Source organism: Delphinapterus leucas, chromosome 10, assembly GCF_059928025.1.
Source record: "Delphinapterus leucas isolate spDelLeu-1000000601 "Yukka" chromosome 10, BTC_Dleu_Yukka2, whole genome shotgun sequence".
In the NCBI taxonomy this organism is placed as follows: Eukaryota; Metazoa; Chordata; class Mammalia; order Artiodactyla; family Monodontidae; genus Delphinapterus; species Delphinapterus leucas.
Genome location: NC_143138.1, coordinates 102,142,094 through 102,157,935, shown reverse-complemented (window position 1 = coordinate 102,157,935; position 15,842 = coordinate 102,142,094). Strand labels below are relative to the sequence as shown.

General features: G+C 53.1%; 1 protein-coding gene across 3 annotated transcripts in view; it reads right to left on the bottom strand.

The window, feature by feature from the left end:
- Positions 1-15,495, bottom strand: part of NUP210 (nucleoporin 210) — a 100,640-nt gene extending 85,145 nt beyond the window's left edge. For 2 of the 3 annotated variants that reach the window (XM_022562564.3, XM_022562565.3), the window contains exons 1-3: positions 15,268-15,495; positions 5,308-5,444; positions 3,404-3,535 (exon numbers count right to left, since the gene is read on the bottom strand). In XM_022562564.3, coding sequence (XP_022418272.2) covers positions 3,404-3,535; positions 5,308-5,444; positions 15,268-15,440 — 442 coding nt within the window. In that variant the 5' untranslated portion in view covers positions 15,441-15,495. The remainder of the gene's footprint in view (positions 1-3,403; positions 3,536-5,307; positions 5,445-15,267) is intronic. The other variant, XM_022562566.3, reaches the window with a different exon arrangement.
- Positions 15,496-15,842: the final 347 nt, after the last annotated feature.

The window sequence follows — 15,842 nt, the reverse complement described above, 5'->3', positions numbered from 1 at the left end:
CTAGATAAGGTACATCCCTTCTGAGACTGGGGGGCCCTCCAAGGTTATGAAGGTCCAGTTTGTCTTTACAAAGGAGACTGACCAGTAGGGAGGATACAGGCTCAGGACAAAGGAAGAGGGGATTTCTAAGGAACTAGTCCAAGTGCTTCTGGGTGGGGACACCCTCACAGTGAACAGGGAGGCAGGGAGTGAACCACCTGGTGCCACAAAGGTGGGCCTTGACCTGGGCTCTTCCTGAAAGGCCAGTGTATGCAGGCTTGGGTGAGCCAGGGTTCCCCCCGCAACTGGCCACATGCACCACCAAAACCTTAGGAGTGGGAGGACTGTGAAACGTGATCCCCTAGGGCCACGGGGCACCTGTCCCACACAGGAAGGCCAGGCAGCCACCTTCCATTCCTGACACATCCACCAGCTGCCCAAGGGGAAAAACCAAAGTGACTTAAAAATGAATAAACTATAAAAAAAAAAAAAAAAAAAAAGATGGAGCATAACAAGTGATGGTGAGGATTTGGAGAAACCGGAACACTCATGCATCACTGGTGGGGATGTGAAACAGCACAGCCACTGTGGAAACACTCTCCGGCTGTTCCTCAGAAAGGTACATATAGAGTTGCCCTTTGACGCAGCAATTCCACTCCTGGGTGTAGACCCAGGGGAAATGAAAGCCTATGTCCACACAAAGACTCGAACCCATGTTCACAGCAGCACTACTCACAACAGCCCAAAGGGGGCAGCAACCCAACTGTCCACCAACTGACGGACGGATAAACAAATGTGGTCCATCCATACAACGGAACATCACTCAGCCGTGAAAAGGAACGAAGCACCGCCACAGGGCACAACATGGGTGAACCTTGACAACATGCTCAGTGAAAGATGGCAGACACCAAAGACCACACACTGTATGATTCATTCATATGAAAGCTCCAGAAGAGGCAAATCTATACACACAGAGAGTAGATGAGTGGCTGCCAGGGGCCGGAAAGAGAAAAGCACAAGAACTGACTGCTAATGGGTGTGGGGTTGCATTCTGCAGTGATGAAAATGTTCTAAAATTAGACAGTGGTGACGGCTGTACAACTTTGTGAATATACTTTTAAAATAAACCACTGAACTGTACACTTTAGATGGGTAAATTTCATGGTATATAAATCTCGATAAAAATAAACAAAACTTGGGTCGTGGGGAGGGATAGATTGGGAGTTTGGGAATGACACGTACCCACTACTATATATAAAATAGGTAATCAACAAGGACCTACTGTAGAGCACAGGGAATTCTGCTCAATGCTCTCTAATAACCTATATGGGGCAAGAATTTGAGAAAGAATAGATACATGTATAACTGAACCACTTTGCTGTACACCTGAAACTAACACAGCATTGTAAATCAACTATACTCCAATATAAAATAAAAATTTTTTAAATAAACAAAACTTTATTTTTTAAGTGACAAGACAGGAAATAGACCAGAGAGGTTAAGAGCAGGGGTTGGCACACTATGGCTCTTGGGCCAGATCTAGCGCCCACCAGTTCTTGTGAATAAAATTTTATTAGAACAGCTACGCCCATTCATTCCACACTGTCTGTGGCCGTTTTAGAGCCACGCTGACACAACTGAGTGGTTGCTGCAGAGACGATCGGGCCGGCAAAGCCTAAAACAATTACCCAGCCCATCACCGAAAACACGTGCTGACTCCTGGCTGAGAGGGAACTCAGGACCCAACCAGGCCAGAGCTCAGATTCTGGCTCTGCTGCGAACCAAGGACTAGGATGTGTGTGTGCCTGGTCTGTGTGTGTCTGTATGTGCACTGTGTGTTCTCTCTCAGTCTCCGCTCCTGGAAGTGAAACGAGTCAGGACAGGTGAGGCGCCCAGAGACGCCCGGCTCCAGTGAGCGGCATATGACCCCCGCCACCGCGTCGGGCAGGTGAGCTCCCATCAGCTCGCTGCACAAACTCCGCCTCGGTGCCCTCTGCCTCAAGACCAGGCACAAATCCCACACCTGACACAAGGCCCCTTTATATCCTGTGTCCCTTGGCCTCTCCAATTTCAGTCTCAAGGACGAAATGGGGTCCCCGCCTGGCAGACCCCACATCCCTCGAGGCTCAGTCAAACATGCTGCCTTCTAAGAAACTGTTCTGACCCCTGCCCTCCACGCCCCACCTCCAAGCCCCCTGGAGTTGCTCCCCCACCCAGTGGTCCCTTCACACCCTGCACCCAACGTGATTACAAACCGCACCTGCCGGGATGCATGTGGGGCCTGATCTACCCGTGGACCCCCTGGCCCGAGATGCTAGGGGCACAGGCCCAGTGCGCCCGCCCCACCACAGCAGTACCCCAGGACCTGGCAGACCCAGAAGGCAGAACACACTCCATGGCCACCCAGCGCACTGAGCACCCACCACACACCAGGCGGGGCTGACCCTTCACACTCACAGGTCCTCGTGACCAGGTGAGCATCATTATGTCAGCTTCACAGATCAGAGGGGAGTTCAGGGAAGCTGGGCAGCTTAGCCGATGAATGAATACAGAGCGGAAGGAAGGCTCGGACGGATGCTTCGAAACACTGATTCTGCCCCCAAGGGACATCTGGCGATGGCTGGAGAGATTTCTGGTTGTCACAACTCAGTGGGTGCTACTGGCATACAGTGCATAGAGGCCAGGGATGCTGCCAAACACCCTAAAATGTACTGGGTAGTCCCCACCACAAAGAATTATCTACCCCAAATGTCAATCCTGCCTAGACTGAGAAACCCTGATCTATAACAATGTTTTGAAAAAGCCAGGGCAGGGGGGCTAGAGTGGTCAGGGAAGATTTCAAAGACAAGGTGAGTCCTGGCTTGGACGTGAAGTTTTAGAAGATCCTTCATCTGGAAGATGCCTTTTGCCTGACCTACTTTCTTCAACAAGAACCTTAACCTACAAATTTTCCCTTTGCTCCTTGACCAAGAGGTCAGGTTACAGCCAAGATAGTCTGCCAACCAGCAGAACAGACCTTCCACAAAGAATCCCAGCCCAGAACAAGCCAATGTTCTGCTATGAGGTGAAGGATGGTACGTGGGGCCGGCAGCATAGACGTGCTCTCTTACACACACACACACGCGCACGCGCGCCTGCGTAGGCTGCAGTCTGGATCAGGAAGCCAGCCCCAGACCCCAGAGCCTCTGTTGTTCACAGCAGTGACCCCGTGAGCCCCTCCCAGCTGTGCACAGGCACGGAGCTGGCCTCCAGGCCCTGTGGAGAAGTGGCCGTGGCCTCGCTGCCACCGTGGGCCTGGCATCCACTTAGAGGTGGTCCTGACCTCTTCCACGTTGCCCCCCTGGCCGGAGCAGCCCGCCTTGGGGGAGAGCGGGCCGCACACGAGGAGAGGAAGAAACAGAGCCCGCCAGGCCAGTGGCCTCACCTTCCGAGTCCAGGGCCTGGATCTTAAGCTCCAGCGGGGAGTCCTCCAGGTAGAGCTCGCGGGTGGTGGAGACGATCTGAATGCCGTGGATGAGGTCCACGATGGCGTCGCAGCGCAGGACCTGGCCGGTGGCTGCAGGGGAGGGAACACAGGGTCAGCCGGAGGGCGGCCACCCCACCTCCAGCGCCTCGTAGGTTGGACGGTCTTATTCTTCGGCAAAGACAAGGGAAACCAACAATCCCCCCCAAAAAACGGGGCTGGAAGAACCGAGTCGACCCTCAGGAGCTCCACGAGGCCCGAGAATCAGCACGGACGTCCAGGAAGTAAGGGCCTTCCAGACACTTTCACTGCCCATCTTGTAGTTTTCCACCGCGAGCGCCAGCGTTTAAAGCTGCGTGAAAACACTCTTCCTAGAATTCCTAGTTTTGCTCAGTGTAACCACTGAGCTAAACGACAAGGGTTCTGGTACGATGAGTTAGCCTCCAAAAGGACGATGCTGTTCTGAACGCCTGTCCCTACCCTGAGATTAGCAATTACACCCGGAATTTGTGCGTTTGTGTGTGTCTGTGTTTACACTGCAGCTTTTGCATAAGACTATCGACTACACTATAGTACAAAAAAAGAGTGTGCACGTCGACACGGATTTCTTACTTGCTCCATCAATAAGACACATAAACGGCATTACCTGGAGAATCCTCTAACGTAAAAAATAACAGCTTGTGACACGAAATCATTCCGACCATTCTCCAGGCACCATATAACTACTTGTACACCCTTAACTATGTGAGAAAGCCATTCAACCCCATTTATCAAAAACCTTAAAAATATTCATAGGCTGTGACCCGGTAAAGCTGCGAATCTATCCTTGGCAGGAAATAACCTGAAAGAACCCAAAATTGTTCCCCGAATGAAACTATTTATTTTCCTATATGACACTGAAACAAACATCTGAAAACAATCTGAATGCCTCATATAAGGGAATGCTTATAGCACAACCTCTGGTTAAGAATATTCTTCAGCCATTAAAAATACAGAGTGAAGTAAGTCAGAGAGAGAAAGACAAATACCTTATGCTAACACATATATATGGAATTTAAGGGGAAAAAATGTCATGAAGAACCTAGGGGTAAGACGGGAATAAAGACACAGACCTACTAGAGAATGGACTTGAGGATATGGGGAGGGGGAAGGGTAAGCTGTGACAAAGCGAGAGAGTGGCATGGACATATATACACTACCAAACGTAAGGTAGATATAGCTAGTGGGAAGCAGCCGCAGAGCACAGGGAGATCAGCTCGGTGCTTTGTGACCACCGAGAGGGGTGGGATAGGGAGGGTGGGAGGGAGGGAGACGCAAGAGGGAAGAGATATGGGAACATATGTATATGTATAATTGATTCACTTTGTTATAAAGCAGAAACTAACACACCATTGTAAAGCAATTATACTCCAATAAAGATGTACAAAAAAAAATTCTATAATAAAATGGGAAACTTTTCATACCATGTTAGGTGGGGGAAAAGCATGACAGAAAATTCATTGTTTTCTAAGCATCTTACGACCATAATATGGCAAATTAAATATGGGGAAGTGAAACATTGCACAACTTTCTTCATTTTGAATCAACGCCCATTAAGAGTTATTTTGGTAACAACTAATAACTTAGAAATGAAAGCCAGCCTCCACGGGAGGGCAAGCAGGACAAGGTTGTGGCAGGAGGGACCAGGGTTCACGTTGCCTGCTCAGTGTCGCCCCAGCTCCATGGGCGTCCTCAGACCCAACAAGAGAAGGGAAAGCGTGGCCATGGGCTCTTCCGTCCCTGTGGCCCGAGGCCTCAGCGGGGTGTTTCCAGCCGCTCAGCCCCCATCCCCACCAGGGGCCACGCGGCGCACTGGCAGGCCTTACTGATGTCTTCCGCGAAGATTATGCTTGTGAGGCGGGCGGGCTGGGACAGGCGGGCCTGCACCACTGCCTTCTGGGAGCACTGCTGCTCGTCCAGGCCCAGCGGCTCGATGCTGGCCACCTCCGGCCGGGTCGATGACCTGCGGCGAGAAGAAGAGAAGTCACCCTCTGGAGCCACCGGAGAGGCAGGGCTGGGACCAGAAGCCAGAGCCGCAGCGCCCCCCCCCGCCCCGATCTGTCCCAGACTCGCAGGACAGAGAGGCCAGGCTCCACCAGCTTCAAACCCAGTGGAGACAGGCAGCCGAGGCCCCTCTAGTAGGAGCAGGACATCCTGAGGGCGAGGACCTCCCCCCCACCTCCCCCCTACCCCAGCCCTGAACATATCACACAGGCAGAGAGTCACTGCTCGGGACACTGGAAAACACCTCCATGTTCAACAGTCACCTGACAGGACTATTCCAAGGAACTGGAAATAACTATTGGTGGGAAAAGCGCCTACGGTCCCTGGGGAGGAGGAGAGGCCAGGTACCTGCTGACCTCTAGGCAGGACCTGGCACACGGCAGCCTCCCAGATGGTCACCTCCATCCCCAACAGGCCCTACAAACCCAGAGCTCACCGACGGGAACCTTGGCAACAGGCACAAGGCCCAGCGCACGGGGCCGAGGTAACAGGGAAGGTGGGCGGAAGCGCAGGTAAACACCTTCGCCACGGAGGGAGGATGGGTCATACTTCACAGAAGCGATGGTTAATCACCCTGCACCCCGAGGCAGGCAGAGAGCGCCGGACATGAGAGGGGATGAGAGGCAGAAGCAGATGTCTGGCAAACGCAGAGACACCCAGAGACTGTTATTAAAATACAGAAGCGTGCTGGGGGAGTGTGGTGGTTAATTTTACGTGTCAACCTGGCCAGGCCATGAGGTGCCCAGCTACCTGGTCAGACATTATTCTGGGTGTGTCTGAGGGTGTTCTGGGATGAGATTAACATTTAAACCAGCAGACTGGGTAAAGGAGATTGCCTTCCCCAGTGTCGGTGGGCCTCACCCAATCAGTTGAGGCCTGAATAGAACAAAAAGGCTGACCCATCTGCAAATGAGAGGGAGTTCCTCCTGCCTGAAAGCCTTCAGAGGCGTGTATACACACACACACACACACACAAACATACACACATATTGTTTCTCTGGAGAACCCTGACCAATACAGGGAGGCCAAAGAAGATAACGAAAGAAACTATCTACCATGTGTTAAGCCCAGAGCCAAATACTTCTGTCCATCAGATCACTTAACCCTCCAGTAGGCCTATATGGGAAAACCAAACCGAGACTTGAGTAATTCTGCAAAGCCACAAAGCTGTGCGTGGCAGGGCCAGTGATCACAGCCAGGTCTGTGTGACTCCAGATCAGACAATCCTCCCACCACACGAGTGCTTTCCCCAGGGTACGGAGCACACAACACCAGAGAGCAGTGAGGCACTGATGAACTATCTTTAAATTGACTCTTTATGTCATTTAATTACTACACATTCATTTTTAATTGTTTCAGGAAAAACAAATGTATCAAACTTATGAGCTCCTAAATGTTAATACTGAAGAGGATGTCCGATGTTCAAAAAAGGAGTCATTTTGAAGGAAACAGTAAGTTTTCGTATACGTGGTACACTGAAAAGGCAGCACTCTGACAGTGGCATTCCCAGGACAGCTGTGAGGGGCGGGGTCTGTCCATCAGTTGCCATTCTCCAGTGTTTCTATAAAACAAGGACAGAGCGGCCTCTCACACTGATAGCTGGAGCTCTCAGAACCAGTCTGTCCCCACACTGGCTGGGGAGGACCCACATGAGGCACGGAGGGAAGGGGGGAGAAGGCACGTGGGCCGCACCAGCTCCCTCAGCCTAACCCTCGCGGGCTCTGGGCTCATGGCCCAGGCGGCAGGACGGGTCCAGGGAGCAGGGCTCAGAGAAGGCGGGGTCTGCACAGAGCTGACAGCTGAGAGGCCCACCCAGAAACCGGCTCCGAAGGCCAGGTCACTTGGACACAGCATCACGTTCTGCCGAGGAAGCAGGTCCGGGATCAATGGCTTTTCTGCCGGAAGAGCCTTCCTCTGTCTCCAGTTTAAACGAACGGCCGCTGCTCAGAAAGGATGAGAGCTGCTCCAGCTTGCCCACCTGGTCGTTCTGTGCATCTCAGCTGGTGGTCAGCACGCCTGCCCACCCTCCCCACTCATGGACTCGCCTTAAGGCCCACGGGAGGAGCTTCAGGGGCCTCCCCAGGCCCCTGGCACAGGCAGTGATGGTGACACGGCCTCAGTCTCTGTTGAGAAGGTGAACGCCTAGGGCAGCAGGGTGCTGCCACTCGCCAGCTGTGTGACATTGAGCAAACAATTCCACCTCAATTCTCTGTGCCTGTTTCCTCAGCTGTACAATGGCAATAAAAGTGGTACCTGCTGCAAAGGGTTGGGGCGGATTAGATAGGATGACAGATGTAAAGCTCTTACTGCAGGGCGTCGCACATAGTAAGCTCTCCAACTCAGGCACCAGAAGGAGGTGCCTAAATGAAGGGCTTCTGGCCCTGAGGTGTTTGGCGAGATTCTGACCATAGACCTTTGCTTTTTAAAGAAAGTAAGAAAACATGGGCCCTTCTAGATTGTGATCGTTCATGTGTGACCTGTCCATCCCCTTCCCTGAATGAAGCCTGACCCTGATCCCTGCTGGTGGGGCCCTACCCCCAACCGCAGACATCCTCAGAGCCACAGGCAAAGATTCAGGCCCGAAGTAGGGTTCACCGCTGGCAAGAGCCTGAAGCTCCCGACTTCGAATCTAACCTCTGCTCCAAAGTTCTCCCTCCCCCAGCTTCCCCCGCATCCCTCCACTGATGCTGACCCTCCACTTCTCGCGTCCCTCCCACCAGCTCTTGTGCGGCCCGGGCTTGAGGGCTCATGGGAAATGGTAACTCTTCCACGGACCCATCCCTGACCCTCCTCAACCTCCACTCAGCTCTCACAGCTGGTCCTCCTTGGGGTCCCTAATGCACCCATTCGTTCATTGAATCCATATTCATTGGGTGATGTGCAGTATTCCAGGTACCGTTCTAGGTGCCGGGGACACAACGAAGTACAAAATACACATTAATCCCCACCTTCACGGAGTTTACGTTTTAGTGGGAGGAGAACAAGGATAGACAAAATGAGTGAGTGAAGGTGGGATCTCAGACAACAGTGCTATGGACAAATAGAAGGCACGGGAGGGAAAGGCTGTAGTTTCCAACTGGATGGTGAAGGGAGCCTCCCTCAGAGGGGACATGTGAGGAGGAGGGGCAGACACAGGATCCCTGGATATCTAGGAGAAGGGCATTCGGGCAAAAGCATGGGCGAGTGCAAAGGCCCCGAGACCATGGCTGGCGTGATCCTTCTCCCTGTCTGACCCCCTCGGAGACTGTGCGTGAGGACAGCACCCGTGCGTGCTCATTTCTTGCCCTCACAGAACCCAGCATAAGACTCTGGTGCGAGTTTTTGTAGATGCCCCTTATCAGGTTATGGATTCTCTCCTACTCCGAACTTGCTGCAAATTTCTATCATGAATGACTGTTGAATGTTCTGCGCCTACTGAGACCATTATGTGGCTTTTCTTCTTCATTTTGTTGATACAAGAATTAATTGTTTATTGTTGATCAAGCAATTACACTGATTGGTTTGTGTTAAACCAGCCCTGCATTCCTGAGATCCACTCCACTTGGTCATAATACAACACCCTTTTTATATGTTTCTGGATTTGATGTGCTGCAATTTTGTTAAGGAATTTTGTACTCTGCGTCTGTGAATTTCTTTTGCTTATAACGTTTGAGGCTGGTTTGCAATCAGTGTAACGTTGGCCTCATAAAAAGGAGCTAGGAAATGATTGTTCTTCCTGCCTTTCCTGAAAGAGTTTAAGAAGGATTTGTACTATTTCCTCCTTAAACGTTTCATAGAAATTACAAGTGAGGCCACCTGGGCTTGGAGTTTTCTATTTTTTTTTTTTTTGCGGTACGCGGGCCTCTCACCGCTGTGGCCTCTCCCGTTGTGGAGCACAGGCTCTGGACGCGCAGGCTCAGCGGCCATGGCTCACGGGCCCAGCCGCCCCGCGGCATGTGGGATCTTCCCCGACCGGGGCACGAACCCGTGTCCCCCGCAACGGCAGGCAGACTCTCAACCACTGCACCACCACGGAAGCCCTGGAGTTTTCTTTATGAGAAGGTCTGTCATTATAAACTTAATTTTACCAAATGTCCTAAGTGGACTGAGAGGCACCAAGGGCTCTCTATGCCTGAGAACCCTTCCCCAAGTCCTGCACAGGAGGTGGGGAGCCTGCAGTTCAGTTCTGGGGGGCATGTTGCTTCCTCTCCTCTCGAATTGCTCACCCACATCCCAGCGGGACCCCCTCTCAGATCACAGCAGCTCCCGACAAGGGCCCCAGGTGAGCAAACCCAGGGTATATATACTGCCCCCCCCGCACACGCACACACACGCGCACACACACACACACACACACACACACACACACACAGAGCTGGGCAAACAGGAAGCAAGGCAAATGTGCACACGTGGGTGTCATTCCGGCAGGGGACCCGTGTTGGGTTTTGGCTGCCCAGACTCCATTCCCCCTCCTCAGTAACAGCACCCAGCTTTTTTGGGGGTGCTGCTCTCCTCCACCCTCAGACCATGAGGCTCCAGGGCACCCATGCTCCTTGGACCCTGGGAGGCAGGTGGCTGGGGCCTGGCCGATGGGCTGTGCATCCGCCTGGATGGAGGTGTTCAGACCCAGCGTGCAAGGCTTGACAAGGGCTGCAGGGCTGGACCCCGTCCTCTTGCTACCCCAGGGGGCACCCGGCTGAGGCCCGAGACCAGGCCCTGCTGAAATCACTGAGCCCTGTGTGCAGCCTGAAACAAACTCTGCCAAAACAACATCCCTGCTTTATTTAAACTATTTTGGTTTGAGTTTCCTGTCACATGCAGGAAAGTCAGGAGAGTTGAGACAAATGAAATCCCCTGACTGAATTCTTCAAGACTTGTGGCCTTATTTCGTTCAAACTACTGGTACTATATTTTTTTAAAAAGAAAAAAAAATTGTCATTTATTATGTGCCTACTATGTGTCAGGCTCGAAATAAAACATATCACAAGTGTTTTATTTGCCTCCCAACAGTCCTATTGAAACCCCCCATTTGATACACAAGGAAACCCCTGCACGGATGTGAAGTAACCTGCCCAGGGTTACATTCCTGGAAAACACCTCAGTCGGGCCTGGCTCTAGACTCCTGGTCCAGACACCACCTCCCCCCTTGTGGTGAATGCACCCAGATTGTTCAAAACAGAGCTAATGGCCTCCACCTACCTGGGGCTGCCCATGGGAGGGCCCAGGCTGCCAGACCTCAGTGAAAAATGGCTCCATCTCCTCAATCACCCCTTACCCCACATGCAGCCTTAATACTGCTTCTTAATGTGTCATCAACTTCCCTTAAATGCTACTGAGCCTGGGTAAAACAGCCATTGATGAGACGGTCTGGCACACTTCCCGTGCATCCCAGGACTGAGCTGAGTCTGTGACCTGGTTTTGAATGTGGTTCTGCCGGTGAGTGGGGAATAACATGCAAAGTATGCAAAGGAATTAGAGGAAAAACTGGTTCTGCTATTTGGTTCCCTCTGTCATCCCCACCTGCAACATTCAAAGTCCCTGCCTCTGGACTTGGGTCTCTGGCCACCCACCGGAGCAGCTGCCTGGACACCTGCACCTTCCGCCCTTCCCGGCCCCCCATCCAGTTACATCCAAGTAACCTTCGTATCTTTTTCTTACTTTTTTCTTTTATTTGTTTTTTTAATTTTTTTTAAGATTTTTTTTTTTATGTGGACCTTTTTAAAGTCTTTACTGAATTTGTTACCATACTGCTGTTTTCTGTTTTCCGTTTGGGTTTTTTGGCTGCAAGGCACGTGGGATGCCAGCTCCCTGACCAGGGATCAAACCCGCACCCCCTGCATTGGAAGGTGAAGCCTTAACCACTGGACCACCAGGGAAGTCCCTTACATTTTTCTTTTAAATTGATTCTTCTTTATTGAAAACGTACTTTATTTATTTATTTATTTATTGGCCGTGCCCCATGGCATGTGGCATCTTGGTTCCCCGGGATTGAACCTGCGCCCCCTGCAGTGGAAGTGCCCCGTCTTAACCACTGACCCGCCAGGGAAGTCCTGAAACAATACTTTAAAAGGAAACTTTATATCACTAGTGTAAATAGAAAGCCTATACCATTTGCCATCCATCTGAGGTAACAATAAAAACAAACAAGAATCGAAACAATGTTACTGCATTTGGGGTGGGGTGGGGGACACTGTCACCCCCAAAAAAGAAACAGGCAGGTATTACAGGGTATTAGGAAAAGCAGAAGGTGGTTGTAGGGGCCGGGGGACGGGGAGGGGTTAGCATTTAATGGGGACAGAGTTTCAGTTTGGGAAGCTGAAAAAGTTCTGGAGATGATGGTGGTAATGGTTATATAACAGTGTGAATGTCTTGATGCCACTGAACTGGACACTTAAAAATGGTTAATTTTATGATATGTATATGTTACCAAATTTTTTTAAAAAAGAAAAAATGGAAACAACATGTTGGCACCAGAAATGAATTTTTTATCTTGAGGGTGTCTAACGGGACAGGGGAACCCGGGGACAGGGAGGGTCAGGCCAGAAAGCTACAGTGGAAAAAGGAGAAGTGACAGTTGTGCAAAGAAGCAGTGAGTGGGGGCAGAGGAAGACACAGCCCTCCCTCCACCCACCGGCCGGTCCACCCTTCCCTGCCCCCCATGACAGAGGCAGGGCCTGCAGGGCGGAAGCCACCTCAAGGGGCAGAGCAGGCTTGGGCTGGTGAGGGGGGGGACCCACAAGGGAAGCAGGAAGAAAACCACCCACGGAAGCAGGATGGAACATCTACCCAGCAGCATGGTGCTCAGGCACTGAAAACTTAAGATCATGAAGCAACACAGAAAAACAGCTGGGCTTTAACACTTGCTGGTGGTTGGTAGAGAAGGAAGTTCCCAAGTGACCTGAATAACCAGGTTTGAGGTTTGTGGTGGTGGTGGGGGGGTGGAATAAGTGATCAAAAGGAAAACAAAATGGTGACTGACTGTGTTACAGTCAAAGGATTATGGGAGACTTCCGTGGTGGTCCAGTGGTCAAGATTCTGCGCTTCCAATGCAGGGGGCGTGGGTGTGATCCCCGGTTGGGGAACTAAGATCCCACATGCCACTCGGCCAAAAAAAAAGGATTATGGGATACTTCTCTTTTTCTCCCTTTTCCCAACTTTCTCTCTCGTGTCATTTATATAAAGGATGCCTTAAAAAGAAGCTAATGAAAGATGCTTTGGAGCCCTTTCAATAACATGAAATATCAAAAAAGAATCAGGAGTTTGCCACATAACCAGCAATCCCTCGTTGTGACTGGAGGGATTCAATCAGGTCTGGCCAATTCGCCAGAGGCTGCAAACCCCTGAAAGAGGTGGAACAGGGGGCACGGTCCCAAACTCAAGACCATCACTACTTATACGCGTCCCCCAGAGCACTGCCCTCTCTGAGGTTCCGACTGAAACGTGAACAGTTTTAACCTGATGCTCTCTACAGTTCCCCTGACCTTAAAATTGCCTGATTATTTGATGCTGTAAAATCAAGAAACAGGAAAAGCAGACTTAAAGCCCCTGGGGCTCAGATACGCAGTGATTCCAGTAAAGTGGGAGCTTGGCCGAAAAGTCCAAGGATGAGCAAAAACTCCCCCAAGGTCCAGGAAGGTTTTCACTTTCTCTGTTCTTCACCTCACAGACTCCACAGTGAACCCCTTGGGTGAAGAGGCTATTCTCCTCCCAGGTGTAGATGAATGCAGATAGAAAGCTTGCCTTTAGGCCCACGCTTAAAACTCCAGAGGGGACTCCTCAAAACCTAAAGCAATACCTGACTGAACTAGGAAGCGCACACTAAAAATAAGGGAAACATTTCCAATGCTTGACTGACAGAAGCTTTTCCTGTGAAGTTAAGGGGAAAATCACAACCACCAAACACCTCCAAGACACTTAAGGTAAGCAGTTACACATTTGCAATAAAAGCTATGGATCAGATTCAAAACAAGTTATAAGATACTTAGCATCCCTCTGATGCATCAGTGATTAGGAATGTTTTTTTCCCTTCCTCCTCAGAAACTATACAAGTAAATTAAAATCTACCAGCTCTTCTCAGAAAAGAAAATGCAGTTAGGAAAAAAAAAAAAAAAAGTTGTTACTTTAGAAACAAAAAACACAGCTCTAGAATCTCAGAGGAAGCAGCATACAAATACACCGAAATGGATTCATTTGAAGCCAGCTGTTTTTAATAGCCAGCTTCCTCTTTCTTGCCCCCCATATCAAGAGAACAACTTCAACCAGAGAATGAGCACGATCACCTGCAAAGTGTGGACTAACAGGTGATCTCCCCACACCAGACAGGGCCCTGGACAGGGATGAAGAAAAGTTAAAGAGATGTGATATCAAGCCAGAAATACGACCCTCCAGAGGAGGCAGGCACTAAACCCAAAATGCATTTGTCTGATGTGGCGTGTCCTTATTTCAGGAGGTGACCTTCAGAACGCAAATAGGTACTAGTAATGCACATAAGCTAGAAAGTCTGAGCTCCGGCACCAGGCTCGCGGATGTGCACGGATGACTATCCGAACAGACTTAACACACGTTGGACTCTCTGTACTGTGATCACACCCTGTTACACTGTCTAGCCTTGAAACAGGGAACCAAAGGGAGTTGCAAGGGTGTAGCGCGTGGGGATCACCCCCTCCTTTTCATCTCCAGCAAGGTGGCAGGGAGGTGTGGTAGGGCCTTGGTCACACCCAGCACCGCCTGCACCCTGCTAGGAATGAACCTGCTCGGAGTGGAGCCCCGAGGCCGCTTCAGGCTGCTGCTCCTCCATCTGAAGGATGGAAGGGCTGGACCACATCACCCAGCTACCGTGAGGTGGGGCGGACCTCTAGTTTCATTAGCTCCTGGGGTTCCCAGATCACATCCCCCATAAAAGGTGCAGAACTCCTGAGTCCCCCCAGAAAGCTAGGGATCAAGGCAACCCTGCTCTGTGGGCAACCTGGGGTGAACCACCAACCATTCCCTTGCATCTCTCATCTGTAAAACAGATGCACCATCTGTTAAACACCTAGGGCTTCCTCCGAAAGACCTTTCATCAAAGGTTTACGTTCCTCCCAAAGACGCTGAACGACTGATTCGACTCCCACATACACCTTCCCCACTTCTCCACAAGCCCAATTCCCACACCAGTCCGGCGCCAGGGATGAGTCCCGGTCACCAAACTCCGGAAAGCGGCGTCCCCAGTCTAGGTCTCTCTGCAGGGCCCTGACCACCTCTCCCGGAGCCTGGACGAGAAAGGCGTGCGACCACGTGGACGCGCATCCCAGGACCAGCAGCGCCGGTGCGACCCTCTCCCTCCGGCAGGAAGTCCCTCCGGAAGCCCCGGGGCGGGCAGGGCTTCGCTGGCCCTTCGCCGCGTCCGCCGCACGCCCTCCGCGAGTCCCGCCGACAGCAGGGCTCCCGTCCGCATCACCTCCCGGGCGGGCCCCCTGCCGCCAGAGCGCGCGGAGGCCTCGGCGCCGCCATGCGCAGTAGGGGCGACCCACGCGCACGCCGCCGGATCACGCACGACCAGCCGCCAGGCCAGTGGCCGCCCGGCCGCCAAGCCGGCGCCCGGGAGCGCGCGCCGGCGCACCTGCTGCGCGGGCCTGCTGGGGGCGCGCGGCTCCCGGCCTCCTGGCGCCGGCCGGGCCCGAAGGCCACGCGCCGCAGGCCCCGCCAGACCCGCCCGGGGCCGCGGCCTCCTCCCCGCGCCCGCGCACCTGCAGCGCGCCCGCCCGGCCGCCCGCGCCCGAGGCCTGCCTCCCGCCCCGGCCCCGCGCTTGACCGCGCCTCACCAGCGGTAGCAGCCCTCCGAGGCCTCCAGCGTGAAGTTCACGCGCGTGGCCCGCGTGAAGGGCAGCAGCACCTTGGGGATGTTGAGCTTGGCCGCCGGCGCGCTGGGGCCCAGCGCCAGCAGCCCCGAGAGCGCGAGCAGAAGCGGCCACAGCCGCCGGCCCCGCGCCACCATCCTCGCCGCGCTTCACCTCCCGGGACCCGGAGCCCGGCCGCGCGCGCACGCGCTCCTCTCGTGCCCTCCGTCCCCGGCCGCGCGCGCCCGGCCGGCAGGTGATAAGCGCGGGAGGGAGGAGGGAGGGGGCGGGGCGAGGGCCGAGCCCTCGGGCCCCTTCCTGGGCCCCGGCGGGCCCTGAGCACTGGAACTGAGGGGACCGGGCTCCCACCCCCGGCCCCCGACCCTACGGGGCGGAGGGAGGGGCTGGGGAGCGCACTCGAGGCCACGCGGGCCTGGGTGAGTGGGATGGGGCGCGCGCCCGAGTCACCGTGGGCGGGGGAGAAGGGATGAGGCGCCCTGCGGCGGTGGCGCCCCTCGACCACGCGGGAAGCACTGCACGGTTTTCTGGCCTCCACACTC